General features: G+C 42.5%; 2 protein-coding genes across 4 annotated transcripts; one reads left to right on the forward strand and one right to left on the reverse strand.

Annotated features, from left to right (window-relative positions):
* Positions 1-1,386: 1,386 nt before the first annotated feature.
* Positions 1,387-10,676, reverse strand: LOC122861480 (solute carrier family 4 member 1 adaptor protein). Of its 2 annotated transcripts, none has more exons than XM_044165938.1 (14): positions 9,838-10,676; positions 7,016-7,226; positions 6,694-6,822; positions 6,542-6,602; positions 6,289-6,428; positions 6,013-6,173; positions 5,176-5,245; positions 4,883-5,072; positions 4,665-4,761; positions 4,329-4,584; positions 3,733-3,807; positions 3,546-3,619; positions 3,363-3,432; positions 1,387-2,512 (listed from the first exon to the last, which is right to left on the reverse strand). In XM_044165938.1, exons 1-14 carry the CDS (start codon positions 10,663-10,665, stop codon positions 2,463-2,465), a joined length of 2,412 nt encoding a protein of 803 aa, XP_044021873.1. In that variant the 5' UTR covers positions 10,666-10,676; the 3' UTR covers positions 1,387-2,462. The 2 variants fall into 2 exon arrangements, with proteins under 2 accessions (XP_044021873.1, XP_044021872.1); XM_044165937.1 differs by having other exon boundaries at positions 3,546-3,622.
* A 175-nt stretch (positions 10,677-10,851) lies between these two features.
* On the forward strand, positions 10,852-17,005 carry supt7l (SPT7 like, STAGA complex subunit gamma). 2 transcript variants are annotated; one of them, XM_044165940.1, is made up of 5 exons: positions 10,852-10,982; positions 11,677-12,165; positions 12,345-12,669; positions 14,077-14,314; positions 16,149-17,005. In XM_044165940.1, the coding sequence occupies exons 2-5, from the start codon at positions 11,729-11,731 to the stop codon at positions 16,451-16,453; spliced, it is 1,305 nt and encodes a 434-aa protein (XP_044021875.1). In that variant the 5' UTR covers positions 10,852-10,982; positions 11,677-11,728; the 3' UTR covers positions 16,454-17,005. The 2 variants fall into 2 exon arrangements, with proteins under 2 accessions (XP_044021875.1, XP_044021874.1); XM_044165939.1 differs by lacking the exon at positions 10,852-10,982 and adding an exon at positions 10,989-11,131.
* The last annotated feature ends 2,901 nt before the right edge of the window (positions 17,006-19,906 follow it).

Genomic DNA, 19,906 nt, shown 5'->3' on the forward strand with positions numbered 1-19,906 from the left:
ACAGCAAATAAATCCCTCATCCAATGCTGCGTCTTTGCACTAATCAATATGTTTATATTAACAGTGGATCAAACAGCTAGCTGTAAAATGTAAAAGTACGGAGCCCTCTAAAGCCATGACCGTAGGGGGCTCCGTATAAAGGTGTGGCTCATAGTGACCCACAGAAAACTATTACCCAGTTCTGCAGCTTCCTTCAGCTCTACGAAGTGTTTTAGCGTCTTTTAGCTCATTGTTTTGGTTTTATGTCCCACAACTTCATTGTTTTGATTCAGTCTCACTGCTCTCATCAGCCGTCTGCATCAAAAGAGCTCTGATAAACTCACTGTACACTACCTACTTAACAACAGACAGACAAAGTCAGTAACTAGCAGGAGAACATAGTGAAGCATTTAGCCAGATATTTCCCTCAGGAGTTTTTGAAGACCAAAACAGAGCTAAAAGGAGAGTGAATATCGGACTTAATTCATCAGGTCACCAGAAACATGACTCTGAAAAGAATGTTGCTCTGCGTGTGCTTGATGCTTGCGAGCGTGTTTTACACAACAACTTTATAAGATGATAGTTCGTCAATTTTGCATTATCCACTTGTTCCTCTTCCTCCAAGTGGTCAAACAAATCAAAGCTGCTTTAGTAGCACGTCCTGTTGACTTATAGATGAGCTACACTAACTCTAACCAAATGCTTATATTATCAGACACGTTTCATTTATTCTACTTGGATGTTTAGAAGTCAGCAGTAGTTAATTCATCCTTCACCATCATCAGGTCCTTTAATTCCTTCATTCACCAGTGTTTTCTGAATAAGCTGATACTGTGTTACTAGTTCAAGATGCTATAGGGCCAAAATGGAGATTTTCTCTTTGTTTGATCTTTTTGCATATTCCAGAGATGGACAAAATTGTTTGGACCAAACTTTCCAGGGCCATTAGCCTTCTACTGAAGTGACTGGATAGCCCTGTCAGCCATATACTGTACTCTGAATTGAGCCTGTATAGAACCACTGCACTTAATTTGAGTGACAATGTGCTCCTGTTTTATCATTGGAACTTTATCTTCAGTGTGTATGAGAAAGATCTCATCGTGTTTGGGGCAGGGAAGAATGCCGTCCATCAGTGATTAGTAGGTCACAGCACAAAACATCAGAGGAAAGATCTGCAGCCAAGACCACAAACCTCCGTGCCAGATAATACCCTGAAACATTCTTTGTGTGTGTGAGAGAGAGCTTGAAAGAGAAAAAGAAACTGACGTCAAAACTGGGTTGGGTGTGAAGTAGGCCCAGAAGTGTCCACCAGAGAGGACGGATGGCTGGAAAATTTAGGGGAGAGTGAATATAAGAGGGTAATAGGGTGAATGTGAAGTGTGTAAAAAGCTTAGAGCAACTCGCAGGTTATGTACAGGCAGTTTTATTATACATTTATATAACAAAATACAGTTTACATTTCTTTACTTTGTGTTTTGAGAAAAGACGACAGGAAAGGAGGGTGGAAAGTATGGCAGAAAACCAACAGGAGAGCACTGAGTGGAATTTCACAGAGCGAGGAATCCTGCTCTAGGCGAACGCACACCAATAGCTGACTCGCTCATCAAGACAATCTTGTTAAAAAGAGAACTTTGAGAAGGTTGGACTATGTGTGTGTTGGTGTAGACCCTGACACACACACACACACACACACACACACACACACACACACACACACACACACACACACACACACACACACACTCCACTTAGCTTGAGTCATTATCAGCTTGCGTTTCATTCAGTAAGCCATCCAAGTGTCCAGATGGTCAGAAAAGCTGCTTCAGTGCTCTCCCTCTTTCTCCCTTCTTGCCACACACTCTCGTTTGAAGAAGAAGGAAAAAAAAAAAAAAAAGGTTATGCCAGCGATCGACTGAAGCCAAATAGGGTAGGGATACAGAGTGGATGTCAGGTGGATTTAACTGCAAGAGGAGCAGCCAAAGACCAGAAAGCTGAATTCAGATCAGTTACTGCTCCTGCTCTGTCCCTTTCTATTTTCTGCTTGGATGATATACAATACAAATAAAAGAACAAAATTCAAAGTGCTACCCATCTCTATTATTGTCAGGGGTGAAAAGTGCCAGCAGGCTGCACGCCCAGTGTCTGCTCGGGGGGGGCAATTCCCCAAGCATGCCAGTTTAATGTGAATTGGAATGGTGCTTTTTGTTTATGGCAGTCTGAGAATGGAAATATCCCCAAAAGATAAATAAAAAGGTGCAGCATTATTATCTTTGCTTGTCCTTTGCTGTTGCAAGTCCCCGGTCTCTCACAGGCTCCCATTTTTTTTTTCAGGCTCTTCTAAGCTGAACCACACACAGGGACTGGATTGGGCGGAGGGGGTTAATGGTCAGAGCTAAGGAGACTGGAGGCTTTGTGTTGCAGGTATTATCTGCCGTATAAAAGCTGGTGGAGTGGCGACACAAGAGCTCTCGCCTATGTTTCTCTCAGTAGCCGTACTTGTCGTTTAGGTGTGTGCGGCCATCTCCAGTCTGACCTATGAGTGAAGAAAAGCGAAAATTTTGCATCAAAAGGATTCAGATTTACACACCGATTCATGTTGTATTACATGTTCAAAGAAAATAATACAAAACGAAATAAAATGCTTGAAATGTCCCACAAGAACAAATTCACCCGACCGACCGGTAAAGTGCAGCTCCCTCACTGCTGACTTGTATGCAGTCACCGCACCAATCACAATCCGAAAATGACTTTGTGTTAACATTACATTATACTGTCATATGTGCTTGGTTTTGACAACGACATGTCATGTCATGAGAGCATGATAATTGTGCCATAAATAATTCCCTTGACCTCAAGGTTAGGGTCATAAAGATGTAAGCTTTATTACACTGTCAATGCTTTTATAACTGTGTCATGAATAATTCCTTTGACCTCAAGTAAAGTGGAACCATTTGGACTTAAAGATGTCAGTAAGTCTAATGACAGAGCACAGTACCAAGTGATTTATGGAGTTTCCTGATGGACAGATAGCTTTACTTGTTGCTAAAGTTAGCTAACCTAACCACATTGGTGGTGGTTGAGGTGAGTTTCCCCCCCTTCACTGTGAAGCACTATGGGTATCAAGATAAAACGCTAACGTTATATAAATGTGATCCATTATTATGATTAATATAACCGCTAACTGCTGCTAATTGTAACTGTTAGCTGCTGTTAGCTCAGTTAGACCCGTGCAGCCAGCCGTGCTATTAACTAGCTGACTCAGCCCCGGGATCGCAGGAGGCAAACCCGGCTAGAAAACCACTTCGGTGCTGCATTCCCTGTCAAACTGGCTGCCGTCGGTCTCGGAGTCTAGTGCAAATAGTCAGATCAGTCAGGCTGTTTACCTGAAGGAGGCACCCAGACACAATAATCAGGGTCGTCCTCTGGATACTGTCCTGAGAGCTGCACTGGTGGCTGTGGAAACAAATCATGAGGACATTTTAATTTAGTCACACTTTCCTGTATGATATAATTAAATGTTGGTTCTTGTGTGTGTGTGTGTGTGTGTGTGTGTGTGTGCAGCCTACCTTGCTGGGGCCCATCATTTTCTTCTTCACATTCTTTCTGGGGCTGGGCTCTGCTGCTCGCTCACTGTCGCCTTCTGCTTTGGAGACATGGGTATAATACATTAGAGATGGTGCACCGACACACAACAAGCAATATTCAGTATTGGCGAGAGCACCGACTAATGTGGAAATAAAACACAGTACCCACCTGGACCGGATGGGGCCACAGCCTTGTTGCTGCTGCGCTGAGGAACCTGCTCCTCCTCCTCACCGCTTTGCTCCGCTATGACGTCATACAAACAAAAATATAAAGCGTAATAATTAGGATATGCACTGATCTACAAGTTTAAAACAAATCAACATTGCATTTATAACAGTTACTTCATTTCTGAAATCTTTCTAGCATTTTCAGTCCAACAAGATTTGCACCTCTAATTATTTCAACATTGCAAATGCAAGTCACAGGGACAGATATTTCCTGACTCTGTACCTAAAATGTAAAAACTGATTTCCACTTTGCTGGATATTTTAGCAATAAAAATTACGTGGTTTAAAAAAATAATAATAATAATAACAACAATAATGTGATTGTGATTTTTTTCTTTACATAACTCTATGCATGGATGACACATGGACAACAGTATGCTTGTATGTATTGCAGATCTACTGCCACCCAGTGGCATAGGAAACTCATATTAAAACTCATGAACATAGTATGAAGAATTCAGAAAACCAGAATACAGAGGGCGCATTCTCCTCCCTAACTGCTGTCTACTTAAAAAAACAGTTCTTAGGGCTTTTTACCTTTTGGCTCTCGGGACTGTGCTGGTTGCGGTCTCTGCCGCCGTGAGGGAGTGTTCTCTTGAGACACGGATGCACTGGACTCTTCGAGGTCAACGTTAGTCTCAGTAATAGCTGCACACTCTTCATCATCATTATCCTCATTTTTCCCTGCCTCCTCCTCCTCCTCCTCCTCTTCCTCCTCTTCCTCTCCACCAAGTGGAAGTTCTTTCATGTTGAAGAGCTCTGCAGGCAAGTTGGGGCGCTTAGGAGGCAACTTCTACAAGAGAAAAGAAAACATCAGTAGTAGAGGGAACGACACTGAGCGCTGAGTTATCAAACCTGAGAAACAACACCTACCCCGATGGCACCAGTCTTCAGTTTGTACTTGCTTCCTCCCTTCATGGCTCCAAACAGTGGTAAGGTCTTTTTAGGCTTCTCTGGCTCTGAGCTACCACTATCACACAAACACACATCAAAATATCTTTTAAGTGTATTTGCTTAAAATACAATTCTCAGGTTTCTGTGATATTCTACAACATCCAGTATAACACCTTGAATGTAGCACTGTGTCTAACCTCGGCAGCAACGAGGGCATCTGGGTGGGTCGCGTGAGTTCGACTAGTTTGTTGAGCCTCTGAGCGTCTTTGCGCAAGTCGGCGACGTGCATGTGAAGCTTCCTGCGCTCCACAGCGTCCATCGCTGCCTCGCTTCGCACTGCACTCATGAAGGCATCCAGCGGGTCCTCGGTGGAAGAGCCGGAGGAGTCTGGGGGGGGGTGAAACATACAATCACACGAGGAGAACACGCATCCATACGTAGTGTGGCATCTGTCCACGGAACAGTGAACACCCAGGCGATCGTGACTCACCTCCCCTACCAGCACTGAGCTTTTTCTGAGTCTCTGCCAGCTCCTTCTCCACCTCTGACAGTTTGGCCACCTACATGAAAATCAAATACGACTGTTACCACAGAAACATACAGTACGCTTAACATTATAGTACAAGTGCAGTTTACATCAGTACACCTTACAGTATAGAGTTGTTTACAAAGCCAAGTGAAATTTGTTTTTTTGTTGTTTTTTTCAGTACAAAGAGCAGCTCCCCTAACCTTACAGAGAGCGTCTGCATTTATTGTGTTAATGTATTAACATGATTTTGACAGAGGGGAGACGCAGGCACCTCTTATGTGGCTTATGAGATTTGTGGTTTTATACGGTAGGGGCCTATGGTGTTTCACAATATTTGCTACTTGAAATGAATATTTATAGATGTATGAGTAAGACATCGGCATTGGTTGATATTGCTACATGTTCTGCTCTATAGAGGGTGTTGTTACCATGCCCCAAATATCAACCAATAGCAGATGGCAGTTTCAACAGCATGCTTTTCAGCCACGCTTGTGGCTCTATGGATGGCAATGGCAGTTTGTTGGACAGTCACCGCTGAAACATCTCAACATGTATTGGATGAATTGGCTGTTGACTCTTAGTCTTGTTTAGCATTACATATCCGACTTTACACAGATGATGTGTTTTAGTTTCTCTTTAGTAAATTAAACCTACTTTGTGAATTCTCAGAACAATGTCATCATGCTGAAAATGAAGTGTAAATAAGGCAATAGTGAACATTATAAAGGTGACGATTAAAGATGTACTGAGTCAGAATATTGTAATAACTCATGTGTATAAACAGTAGCAGATTTTTACCAATGATTCATAGGTCTCAGGCCGCTCCTCAATCTTTCCCGCCCTTTTCATTCTCTCCTGCCTCTTCTTCTCCACAGCGCCGGTTCTATCCAGGAAGGTGTCATCATCACTGTCGTAGTAGTCCTCGTCTTCCCAGTTCTTTTTCTTGCGCTTACGGGACACTAGAAATAGGACGTAAAACCGTTATTGCAGTCTCCATAACTACGAGCTATAACCTCTCCAGATGGCGGCTCAGAATTCTACTTTCAGACATTCCCACCGGAGCCGAGTTCACACCTGCTTCCTGGCGCAGCAGCCCTCTGGCTTCCAGCATTCGACACGCCTCCAGGCAGCACTGGATGGCTGCTTCTTTCTTCTTCCCTGTGTGGGCCACCTCAGCAACCAGCTGCCGGCCCATGGCGTCATCCACCGGAAGCCTGACAGAAACACAAAGTGTGTGACTCTAGACACACTTTACAACCTTTCTGAAGCCAAAGAAACATATTGTGTAAACTTAACAATCACAAATCAGGGGTTTCACGTCACTAACTTTATTCTGCAGAGCCAGCTGCCATGGCTTTTGTCTTCATACTCAAACTCCAGCTCCTCTCCTAAGATGAAGGATGCCAAAGTTGAAGTCAAGAAATTCACCACAAAAACAGAAGAAATACACATCAGTGGATTAACAATGAGTCTTCTCACCTTCCCTGTCATAGAAGCCCTGCAAAGCCTTCTTTGGGTCTTTCAGGTAGGCAGCTTCCTGGTCCTCGTGGAACTCTGTCGAAAAAGGGTTTTCCTCGTTCTCGTCTTCCTCTGGAACGGCCTCCTCAGCTGCAGTGTGGATTTATGGAGACAGATGAAATGATAGGAAGAGAGAGAACAAAAGCATTAAGGTGCTTCTTTAGTTACTCGACTTAAGAGAAACTTGACACCAACTCACTCAGGATGACAACACAGTAATATGTCAACACAGACAACACGTAACATACTGTAGCATAATCCTGCAACCGGCAGAAAAGCTCACCCATTCCCCATGAACAGCCCGAGTCTTCATTTGACTGTTTGCTCTGGCTCTTGTGGCTTTCGCCTTCCCCGTCTTCCTCCTTGTCCTGCTCATCATCATCAGAACCATCTCCCAGCATCCTCCTCTCCAGCTCTGCCTTCTGTTTTTGGGCTCGCTCCCTCAGCTCTGTCACTGTTAGCTCAGACTCCTCTTCCTCATCAAACTCTGGACCCTGTGGAAGGAGGAATGGGCAAAGTGGAAAGGTGATGAAAACTTAATATTTTGAGGCATTTTATTGCTAAACACCCACTAATTGTGCGTTTTTGGAGCAGAATGTTTCTAATACACTTGTCAAATTCAGCAAATATCTCCTCACGGTCCGCTTGCTATCCAGTGTGTGCGCTGAAAAAAAAAAAAAAGGTGTTTATACACAGCCCTGGTTCTGTAAATGGGAAATTAACAAAGTGGCTCGGACCAAGCTACACAACACTATTCCAGCCATGATGTGTGTGTCAGGTAACGTTAAATGACTTGCCCACGGACATTCAGCTTACTTTCTAGTTTGCCAAGATATGCTGCTGTTGTGATGTTAGCTACAGTAGCAGGAGAGTTGTGAGTATCGCTGTCTGGAGCTGCTGTCTCTGGGAACCGTCTCGTCCTCTCTGGCTGTTAGCTTCACAGCAGCAACTGTAGGGACAGTTTGCTAACCCACAACCTAGCTAACGTTAGTTACATTACTTGCTGTGTCGTTGTTCGCTCTATATTACAGTATTTGTCATGGTATTGGATTTCTCCAGAATCACATACCCCACCTTTAAGACACAAGGCTCTCCTGCTATATTGACAGTGAACTTGCGAGTAAGATAAGCTCCGTCATACTTCTTTTATCTCCTCACGCCTTGATTATTGTAACAGCCTGTTCACTTGTCTTGATCAAAAAACTTTGACACGACTGCAGACTGTACAGAACTCAGCTGCTTGGCTGTTAACCAGGACCAAGAAGTACGACCACATCACACCTGTTTTAGCCTCTTTACATTGGCTCCCTGTTGGTTTTAGGATTGATTTTAAGATCTTGTTGATTACTTTTAAGGCTCTTCATGGCCTGGCTCCAGATTATATTTTAGACCTTGAAATCCCTTACGAACCTTCACGTAGTTTGAGATCTTCGGGCAGGGGCCTTCTGTCTGTTCCTGAGTCCAGGATGAAAACTAAGGGGGACAGAGCTTTTGCTATCAGGGCCCCGAGGCTCTGGAACAACTTGCCCGAAGAAATTAGGTTGTCTTCGTTAAAGTCTCTTCTCAAAACACATTTTTATCAGAAAGCATATCCTGATTTTACCTGAACTGGCTGTTTATTTTATTGTTTTTGTGTATTTTATTTCTTTATATTTCGTCATTCACTGTGGTATTTTATTTCTCTTGTTGTGAAGCACTTTGTACTTTGTTTTGATAAGTGCTCTATAAATAAAGTTTTATTATTATTATATTTCAGACTAAGGTGTTTGCGCAATGAGCATCATCTGTTTTCCTTTTCTCCCTGTCAAAAAGCGCTCAGTCTAGTCCTTTAATATGTCGTGCTGCTGTCTGAATAAATCTTGCAAACTGAATCTTGACAGCTTTGCAGGCATCAGAGCTCTTGTTTTTTTTAAATATTATTGCCAAATAAATCAGACTGATAAAACGTCTTCACAGCAGAGATTTTGACTTGTCATAGCATAAAAAGCACAGGTGGAACAAATAACATTCCCATTCCAGCAATTACTGCAGTGTGGTGCAGAAATGAATAATGTTATTAGTTACACCTGTGTCTGACAAGTCAAAATGGCTGCTGTGAAAAGGGCTTTTTCAACTTTAGTTTCACACCATATTCTTGCGCAATGGGCTCTGGGCCCCACCAGGGGGGCTACCTCCCAGTTTAAAAAAAGTCAGGGATGCAACAAACGATTATTTTCATTATTGATTAAGAAATAGATTTTTTTTTAATTAACTGATTCATTAGTCATAAAACATCTATACATAGTGAAAAAATTCCCCAGAAGCCAAGGTGATGTCTTCAAATGCCTTGTTTTGTACAACCAAAAGTCCAAATCTTAAATATATTCAATTTAAAATAATATAAATGACAGCAAAGCGTCATATTTGAGAAGCTGGAATTAGCAAACGTTTAACTTTTTTGCTTGTCAAATGACTTAGTGATTAATAGTGAATAAAAAAGTTGATGGAGTAATTTTCAGTCTATTGACTTGATCAATTTTTCAGCACTACTTCTGGCGCGGATGCAGAAATCTTGGTTTGTGACTCCCTTTAAATCAACAGAATATACAGTATGGATCTATCTGACTTGACTGTGAGCTTCCTGATTGGAAAAACAGATTTAACATGGTTTTTGAGGGCTTGAACGGTCACCTGATCAGACTGTTTGAGCACTGTAAGAAGCCACAGCAGAGTGGAAAGACTGCAAAATGAAGCTAAAATGGATTAGTGCTATAACTGATCATAAATGACGAGAATGGTCTGGCTGAATAAGATATTTGATCTGAGGGCTTTTTTTATTCCCTTATTTTTGCATATTTATTTAGTTCTTGTATAGTTTTTTATGTTTTTGAATGTAGTAAAAAAATACAATAAATTATATATATATATATATATATATATAGTAAGCAGTCCTAAGAGAATCTCAGGGTTAAAAACATTAAAAGCCTGGTTGGATAGCCGGCCCTTGGCTGTAGTCAAGTCTGGAGATCCATCTCTACTTTGAGATACACTTTCAAGAAAGCTGTTTGTTAAACTGAACATATATCATGTCAGTGTCTTAACTGCAGGTGTAAAGGTGAGATTTACCTGCAGGATAAAAAGCCTTGTGCTCCCACCAAACTTTAAGACATGTCCCACACGGAGTCTGATGTAAGTCTTCGGGGGAATCTTGTTCTTGTTCACCACGGTGCCGTGTGTGCTGCCCAGGTCATGGACGTAAAACCCTCTCTCTTCTCCGACAGACTCTCCCTCTCCAGCCTGTCTGCGGTACTGAATCACTGCATGGTACCTGGAGATGGAGGGATGCTCCAAAGAGACATCACACACGGGTAAACGTCCAACCACGAAGTAGCTCTGTGTGAGGGGTACTGTGTCCACTATGGTGCCGTTTTTAAGGATTTCCAGAGCATAGGGGATCTCTGGAGCCTTGCCACCCCAGTGCGGCTCTGTATAAGGGAGAGGGGGGAATTTACCAGCCGGGGGCCCTTTGGTAGGAAGCGCCCTGGGTTTAGCTTCTGGCTTGGTTTTGACAGGAGCCGCATTTTTGTCTTTACTGCCCTTTTTGTCCTCTTCTTGACCTTTTTCGGTGGTTTTGTTTTCAATTACAGGACCCGAAGAATCCCCACTCGTAGTGTCCGCCACTTCAGCTTTGTTGTTTTCTGTCACACTATTTATTTCGGCTGCTGTTGGTTTGGACGGAGCAGCGACGCTACTGCGTTTGCTGGCGAGAGAAGGTGCTGCGAAAAGAGCCGGTTTCTTAAAAGTGTCTTTTGTTTCTGGTTCAGTGTCGTGTACGTCCTTCTTTTCGGGTTCCCCTCCATTCTCCGTGGCCGAGCACTCCTCCGTTTCCATTGCAGAATTCATTTCTTCGACCGTATTTTTCACACACACGTCTGACGGCGGGGAGGCGGCCATGTTTATTTGGTGCGACTGTGAATGTTGCCCGGGTTTTCTAAGCGTCCACTCACAAAACACCTAATAGAGAATAAGGTTCAGAAAAAGGTCGTTTAAAAATAATTTAGAACACGACAACTCTGCATGTTAATAGAACGTATAATTTTATCCCAGTCAAAATAAATGGTTTGTTGAAGAACTAAACATCTTGTTCAGCTGTTCACCCGAGTTTTTTTGCAACAAGGACGAGAAAGCTTAGTTCCTGTGCAACTTCCTTCAAAGATACAAGCGCCATTGGTTCCAACTATCAACAGACGTTTCATTCATCGCTGTGTAATGTGAGTTACAGATGCGATTTTAACTTATATTTATGCTAACTAGCTAAACATGGATGCTACGTACTTGACTAGCTGGCTTGTTGCTTAGTCGTTGCTCCTTCGTGAATGACAGTTGTTTGTTGATGCGATCTTTCGTGTATGTACCAAATGTAAGTACCAAACTCCTGTCAGACACCTGACATTCTGTGTTGTCTTGCTATTCGGCAAACAGACACAGCTGTTAAACCTTGGCTTCAGAGCTTACGCGAATCAATGTAATTTACCCCACAATTCGGCATACATCCAGTACACTTAATTGCGTTTGCTTCCAATACTTTTTTAAATATTAAAATTGCATTACTTGCTATTCCCACTATCTGATTATGAAGCCAGTGCGATCCGATTATAATTGCTAATATTCAAAACGTGTTAGTGGTTGGTCAGATGTATGCCGAAATAATCACAAGACAAGTACATTGTTGTTACGGGTCTGAAAGTGTTGTCTATGAGTTGGAATTGGTAGCCTAATACATTTCGCAGCTATTGACTTATATTTGGCGTGATTTCCCCTTGGCATTAAGTTCATTTTATTGAAGGTGGTGTCTAAAAATCTGAATCAGTGCTATTCTGAAAGTATTTTTTTTTTTAATCTGATGTTCTTTATATCCACTCCATCCTTGATTGTGATTGGTCACTCCACCTTTCCAATTTTCAGACTCGTTTCAGTGTGCGAGTTTGAATCCGGCTTGTGTCTTTGTTCACTCATCATGATGCGTTACTGGGGTGAGATCCCTGGACCTGCAGGGGCTCCTCCCAGTCGCAGCTCCTTTGACTTGCTCCAGCGTGAGTTTCGCTCAGTGGAGATGCAGGACCCTCCCCTGCACCAGCCTTCGGCCCAGCGTCCGCGGCCCACCACGATGCTGGACATCCCGTCAGAGCCCTGCAGCCTCACCATCCACACAGTGCAGCTGTGTCAGCATGTCCGCCGCCTCCGTGGCCTCTTGGCAGCGGCCCAAGCCCAGGCTCAGGGTCAGAGCTCAGCTTCCTCTGAGGGTGGCAGCAGGCTGGAGGAGACTGATACAAATCTGCCCCTGCGTCCTCCCACCCCACCTGCCATGCCAGATGACTTGCTACCTGTGGACAGCAAAGCCCCGCGGCAACCCTTCCAGCTCCGCCACAGTGACCCTGAAAGTGACTTCTATAAGTAAGTTAATCTGACTGCGTGGCTGAGCCAAGATGCTGCACTCCTTTATTTGTATTTAAATACATTCCGTATCCAGTAAAGTCAGACAGACTTTCAGTCAGACAGATATAATCTCAGTCAATTTAGCAACCAGTCATCATTTATCTCCTTTCATCTCCTCTGGTTCTTCCATCATCAAGGGGTAAAGGCGAGCCTGTCACAGAGCTGAGTTGGCCCTCCTGCAGGCAGCTCCTCTATCAGTCAGTGGCCACCGTCTTGGCCCATGCTGGCTTTGAGTCAGCCCAGGAGAGCGTCCTGGAGACCCTGACTGACCTGGTCCATGAGCATTACCTGCGCCTCAGCCGCCTGCTGCGGGTGGCGGTGGACCGGGAGGCTCGGCTAGGAGCCAGTCCCTTCCCAGACGTGGTGGAGCAAGTGTTCCATGAGGTGGGCATCGGTAGCGTGCTGGCCCTGCAGCGCTTTTGGCAAGTGCGGATCAAGGACTATCACAGCTACATGCTGCAGGTGAGGTTGGGAGTGGGTCGTAACTGTTCATAGGGTTGTGCTTTTTAACAATATATACTGAAAGATGACATATTTGTCAGCCATCTAAGGTTTTGGCATCCTGTTTATAGCGTGGTATCTATATTAATATCTGTGGTTGTATTAGGTTATTTTTGAAAATTGGAATGCATCATGAAGCAGTTTGCTAGGTAGTGTACAAATGGCAGAGTAGAATCTATGACATAGACCAGCAGCAGAGTTTCTTCACGCTGTCTCTGTCATTGGTTTAGTGCTGAAACGATTAGTCGGTCAGTTGAATAGTCTGTTTACAGAAAATGAATTCTCAGCAATTCTAATAATCGATTAATTTAATCATTGTAAATTTAAAATCTATGGGGTTTTTGAGTTTTGGTTGCACCAAACAAGGCATTTGAAGACAGGGTTTCTGGCAGCCCACCTCGGCTGAATAAAGTGCCTACATTAACGCCAGAAGAAATGGTTGCTTTTCTATGAAATAAAGTATTAGGCTTATTAAGTTTCAGGAAAACGAGCAGTGGCACGATATCACAGAGCAAAGGACACATACAGTATTTAAGCATTAAGGTGACTGTTTAAACCGTCATCTTGTAACTACACTGATGATGAGACTGATCGGTCACATTGTACATTTGCTTAGTACAAATTAATCAGAGCAGTTTAGCAGCTTAGTTTGGAAAGGTAAACAGCCCGAACAGTCAGTCAGAAAAAAACAACAACTCACCCCTGCTCCTACCAGCTCCACTAACCAATTTCCCAGGGGAAACACTAGAAGATATCACCATAGGCTCTGGAAAATCATGATGGCCATTTTTCACTATATTTTGACATTTTGTAGGCTAAATGATTAATTGGAAAATAGTAAGCAGATTAAATGATATGAAAATAATCCAATTTGGCACAGTGCTGAGAAAAATGTTTTTCAATGTAAGCTGCCATGGCTTCATCACAGCAATGCTAAATCGTCTCAGATAGCATAAAGAACTATGGAACGTATGGCAACTTGTGTGCAAGCTGCTTGGAAGTGACACAGAAACCAAACTGAAAGATTCTTCAGTGCCAGCAGGATTTATACAACAAGATATACAAGTGATGAGCTCTGTAGAGAGCAGAAAGTAGAGAGGATCCTTTGTGTCTGTGATTAAGTTTGGCATATCACAGACCATTGTTTTCACAATGTGTTGAGTCATGGGCATTTCCTATTGATGATCTGATGGTTATTATTAATGCACCCACTACAGAAATCACTTTAATTATGTCATATCTACCATTAAAACGCATTTCCATGTGTTAATCCTAGAAAATAATAATATATCATTATTGAATTGAAATACTGGACCATCTAGGATTTCACCAGTGAAATGGGACTAATAAAAGATTTCACTCTTCCAGGTGAGTAAGGATCTGTCAGCCGAATACGAGCGACTAGTGAACCCAGAGAAGGCTATGGAGGACTCCAAGCCCCTGAGGATCAAGGAGGAGCCCATGAGTGACATCTCCTTCCCTGTTAGCGAGGAGCCTGAGGCCGACCTGGCCTCTGGGGACCAAGCCCTGCCCATGGGGGTCCTCGGGGGCCATGGTGAGAGGCTGGCTTCAGGCCTGGATGGTGACCATTCTCCTCACACCTCAGGTTAGACCAGCGTTCCTGCTCAAATGTATGCCCTGCATTCATCTCTGTGTGTCTCATCCAACAGGTAGCTTCCAGCCTTCTCTATATATTACTGGACAGCTTCCCAAAAAGCTCTCTTCCGCTGCTTCTGATAAGCTTGCTTACATTATCCGCATTTTCATCGTCGACGTCATCGTTTACGTCGACTACTCGCAGCGGCCCTGTCCGCCATGTAAAATTATTTCCCTGACTCGTCTGTGTGTGTGTCTGTATCTCACTCACTGACTCGAGTCGCAGTTCTCATCAGAATGCACAGATTTGATTTGCTGAGTAGCATCACGTGAGATGATTTACAACGCATGCAGTAAATTTAAAAAAAAAAAGGTACTCAGAGGCCCTTTACAAGACAATAACGGAGACAGTAAAAGCAATATCAGTGTAAAAACAACAAGAAGCAATAACAGTATAAACAACTACAACAGTGAAACAGGAGAAGGGACTAATAGGTCACAGATTCACTAACAAAGACCACACCATGAACACGATACGTTTTAATTGCGTTATTGATGAAACAAAAAGATTGTGTGGGAGGCTTGACTTGGTTGGTTACTATCCGTGGGGAGAGCGGTGAGGAGGTTGGTCTGTGAGTTTCCTAAACCAGTGCTGTAAAGGCTAGAAAAGCTGCGCCGGTTAAAATAGACACGCAGCCAAAATTGAATAATTCTCAGTAATTGATCTATATTCTCTACAGCAGACGGGGGGGGAAGAGAGAGTGCGGCAGCAGCATGACAGAGGCCGGGTCAGAAATGAACAGAGCTTGGACCAAAAGTGCCCTTGAATGCTCATAAACGTTTCTTTTTTTTTTTTTTGCTGTTCCTACTTGTTATTTTTCAAATAAAACTAACCTTTGTGCCGCAAATTGAATGTTTATTTCACAATATAATATTATAATAATACATTATTTCAGAGTTTAGTAAATGCCCCTAAAATCAGTTCAAGGGGCAAAAAATAGGCTACCTTCTGAAAAACAAAAAGCACAAGGATGTGCTCCTCGGGGGGCTCCCATCAGGCCTAGATGTGTGATGATAACAGGGCCTTTTTTTAACATGCGTCATGTCTCTACCTGCATTTGAAAACACAAGCAGCCCATGCTGACCAATCACAGTCCCCACGTGGTGTCTCCATTATCGCTTACATTTTTGAGGATGCGCACATCAGCTATAGTGTAGCTATGTGCGTAGGCTCATAGCGTAGCTGTGCTGAATATGAACTCTTTAATCATTGGCTATTAAACATAATCCATGCTGTCACCATAGATACAGTATGTTGGATCAGGTGGTTTATTGACCCTGAATCTAACCATGACCAGGCTCTGCTGTAAGTAGTGTGGCACAGTTGGTAAAAAAAAACATTGAGGCCTATCAGCTTTTCAATCAGAAGTTTGTTTTTGGGTAAAACTCTTGAAGCAGAGAATTATGCTTTCCATTTTGTCGGTGTTGATGTTGGAGAAGTTTACTTCTTCCTCTTAGCTGATGTGGCGAGGTATTCAATCTCCTACTCTGAAACTGAAAATGTTCACCTCCTCCAAATTGCCACATAACAACCTTGAGTTTGAGACAGCCGTCGCCACATTTATTTTGAGGCGTAAGTGCCACACATTGCTGTAGTGGTTTTTAAGATGTCCACTGTCTGCCACTGGTGACATCTGCTGGATTGATTTATGCCTCAAAAGAGAAATTCTTTTTATTTTGCACATAAAACACAGGTTACTTATTTAAGGCAGTGGATTTTACAAATTATGTGAGGGGAAAATCACAATTCACCTTTTGCTAAATTTGTTCACCTCTCTTATAAGGTGGGGGCGGGGTCAACAACTCCCCGCTGTGGCCGCAGGTCAAAATGGAGCCGCAGGATGGCGAGGAGGGCCAGGGTGCTGGCCATCATCACCACCACCATCACCACCACCACGGTGTCCTGGGTGGAGATGTGTTCGAGGATGGGGGGCCCATGTCCACCATGAGCGAGTCAGCGGGAGACATGGCACCCTCTCCCGGAGGCGCGGCGTCAGACGGCAGCTACGCTTCGCATTCGCCCGACTCCTTGATGGGCGCCTCGCCCGTCTTCAACCAAAGACCCAAGAAACGGGCGAAGAAGATGTGAAGACATGTATTTGTGGATGCAAGAAGCTCTGAGAAGTGGAATCTGAACTCACCAGCAAGTCTTCCACGTTAGTTATCTTGCAATGAAAAAACAACAATCTGACGGAAAAATGTCGTGGTGAAACACACCAGTTATTCAGTGTAGGACTCCAGCCGTTTAGATAATGGCCCCTGCATAGACTGACATTAATGTCATGAACGAACTGAACTGATGGGGGGGGAAAGGAGATTTTGTAGTTTTTCATGTTTGTTTGTATGAGTATAATTTCTCTCAAAGTAGCTGAAGATGTTGCCATTAAATATATTAATGGGGTTTATTGTCAAGTATCAGTTTTGTTCATTTGAGTTAAGTGTTTTTCAGAAAATATAGAAGGAGGGCTACAATTAGCCTAATGAATTGAAGTACAGGAAAAACTAAGAGGTCCAAAAGCAAATGATTTAGTTAAACAGCTTAATAATTCAGCAGTTTTCCCAAGCTATTAAGTTTCCTTCTCCTCACAAAGCAATTACTGCCTTTGCCATTCATTACGATTAAAAGATGCTCCACCAAAAAGGAACTCTTTTTTTTTTTTCCGCCACATGAACATGCCGTTGCATATTATGATGTATTTTCAACTCCTCATTTCCCTTCTTCAGTACATGTAGCCCAATACAGCGGAAAGATCCACTTGTAGACACACACACACACACATACACACACACACCTGTCAACCTGAAGCCGCTCCGCTAAATTAGCATCTGTTTCAGTAATGAGGCAAAGCTGTGAATGCAACACCGGAGGCAATTATGGCTTGGTTGTCTGCATCATGAAGGCGACATCAATCCAGTCTTAATGGCAAATTAATTATGGCATGCATAATTTTGCATGCTGAATGAGCAGACCTGTTTGGATACATGTGATTCAAACAGGGGATCTTGTCTTTTTTGAAAACAGGTGTTTTAATTTCGGTTACAGTTGTGACCGCTGGTAACATAAATAACAAAAAAAAAATCAGTTTCAAATACTGTTTAACATTAAAAATGAACCAGTGAACTATTCAGTAATTACCAGATAAACATGTAGGGGATGGCAGTGTTGCTCAGTTGCTCCACCAGTTTTCCTGTAGCGCCACCAGCAGGTTCACAGTAGTGGTTTTGAGTGAAATGTCTCTACAACTATTGGATGAAATTTTTGGTACAGACATTTTTGTTCCACTCAGTGTGTGAATCGTAACAGCTTTGTGATCCCTTCGCTTTTCCTTAACGCCATCATCAGGTCAAAATTTCAATTTGTTCAATACTTTATTCGCTACTTATTTATGATCAGGTACCTGCAAAATTAACGACATCAGCCTCAGCTTTAGTGCTAATTAGGAAATGAGCTAAACTAACATGGTAAACATCTGCATGTTAGCATGCTGACATTAGCATTTAGCTCAAAGCACTGCTGTGCCGCTAGCATGGCTGCAGACGCAGCTTGTTATACTTTAACAGGTACAATGTAGAATTATACACATTGTGTTTTATAAGGTACGTTTTCTTGCATTGATTATGTAGAGGTTTGTGTAATATTGACTTTTCAACAAGTCCTCAACCTAAACAATGATCATTTCCTCCCAAAACGACCCATGTGAGTATTTTCTGATTTGGCACTACCGAGAGAGATGTCTCGTCGGTGGAAATGAACAACTCAGGCACCTAAAATGTGCCAAGGGGCCCCAAGACACGGCTTTTTTGTAAGGGATCACAGGCCAAAAAAAAATACTGGTCTAATCTTCACCAATGCATTTTATTTTATAGGCTTATCATGTGTTAAAATTTTGATTTGGAAAATAATTCGTAACCATAGATGTCAAATAAATGCAGTGGAGTAAAAAATACAATATTTCCCTCTGAATTGTAGTGGAGTAGAAGTATAAAGTAGCAGAAAATGGAAACGCTCATGTAAAGTACCTCAAAATTATACGTAAGTAGTGTACTTAAATAAATGTGGAGTAAATTTCCACCACTGCGGACAAACTCTTTATGCTACAAGGAACATTTATTATTCAAAATAATATATCAATGGAAAAGCTTTCTTATATCTAACCTATAACATAGGTTAACAACCTTCTGCTCTGGAGCTCTGAGCTCTGGAGTGCACCCAAGAAATCAACAGCTGTGGCCAAACAGGTGACACTGCTCAAATTGCTTCAACACAAGTTGATCGTGCATCATAAATAGAAATGGTAAACTCGTAGAAAGTAAATCTACAGCCTGAAAAATAGAAAAGTTTTCAGTGGTCACTGTGGTGACTGATGGGATTAAATTGAACACACAGCCTTGTTATATTTGTGCCGTGGCAATGTGACCCCTCAGTTTGTCAACAGCTGCTGAGTTGCTTTGCGCTGGGGAGAAAAGGTGTAATTACAAAAATGTCAAGATGTTTTTTGAGCAGGGGTCTCTGAGAGGGGCCAGAGCGTGCTCAGAGCCAAAGAAAGGACCCAACAAATGATTAATTACCTTCCTACGTGCAAAGTCATTAATTTAGCATGAAATTTAATCTTTCGAGCCGAGGGTTTGAGTTTGGGAGCAGAATGAGGAATATGTTTCATTTTTACACAATGAGCACGGATGGTCCTTCAGGGCACTCGTTTGTCTGTTTTTTTGAACAAATCACGTGTGAAGTGGGAATCAGACACTCAGCCTAAAGTAATGTCATCACAGGATTTCTCAGAATTCTATTTATTGTAATCACGCAAGAGATACTGGACATGCAGTGGCAGACAATGAATTATGAGATGAGATGATCGTATCAACAGAAAGATGAATTGCCAGACATATGGGATGTGACAGGTACAAAGGGTCCCATGCTACACATGCCACTGTTACAGCCATTTCACTGCACCCCAGAGATAAGAGAATTGATTGCATGGCGTCACAATGGATATTGTCTCTTGGGTGATCTGGCTAAAAATGTAAAATGAAGCAAGAATTGATGCAGTCTCGTCAACTTGGAATTCATCCATCCTCTGGTTAATTTTTTGGTTTGGAAAATGGCCAAAAGTATAATTGGGAGTTACAAATTAAACCCACAAGAGTCCATCGAAAAGTGTGAGTCGACTACAAAACATGCTGCAGCTCACTGGAAAATATGGCTATGAAAAGTTACATAAAGTCAGCTTACATCACTCACATGCATGAAAAGTATAACACTAGTGCTGGAATTAAATAAGTACATTTACTCAAGTATTGCACTCAGGTACAATTCTGAGGTACTTGTACTTTACAGGTTGCCGTGGTAGCGACTTGTCAATCACAAGGAAGCCATGTCCTAAAGCATACCCTGCTTTATCGTCTATTTTACTCTAAATGTGACCATAATTTACAAAATGAACATCATGCTGTATTGAAGAAGACTTGAAACTAGCGATTGAGACCATAAACTCATTAGGAAAGTGTTTACTGAGGTAATAAATCAAGTGAGAAGTCATTT

This window comes from Siniperca chuatsi, linkage group LG15 (assembly GCF_020085105.1).
Source record: "Siniperca chuatsi isolate FFG_IHB_CAS linkage group LG15, ASM2008510v1, whole genome shotgun sequence".
Taxonomy (NCBI): Eukaryota; Metazoa; Chordata; class Actinopteri; order Centrarchiformes; family Sinipercidae; genus Siniperca; species Siniperca chuatsi.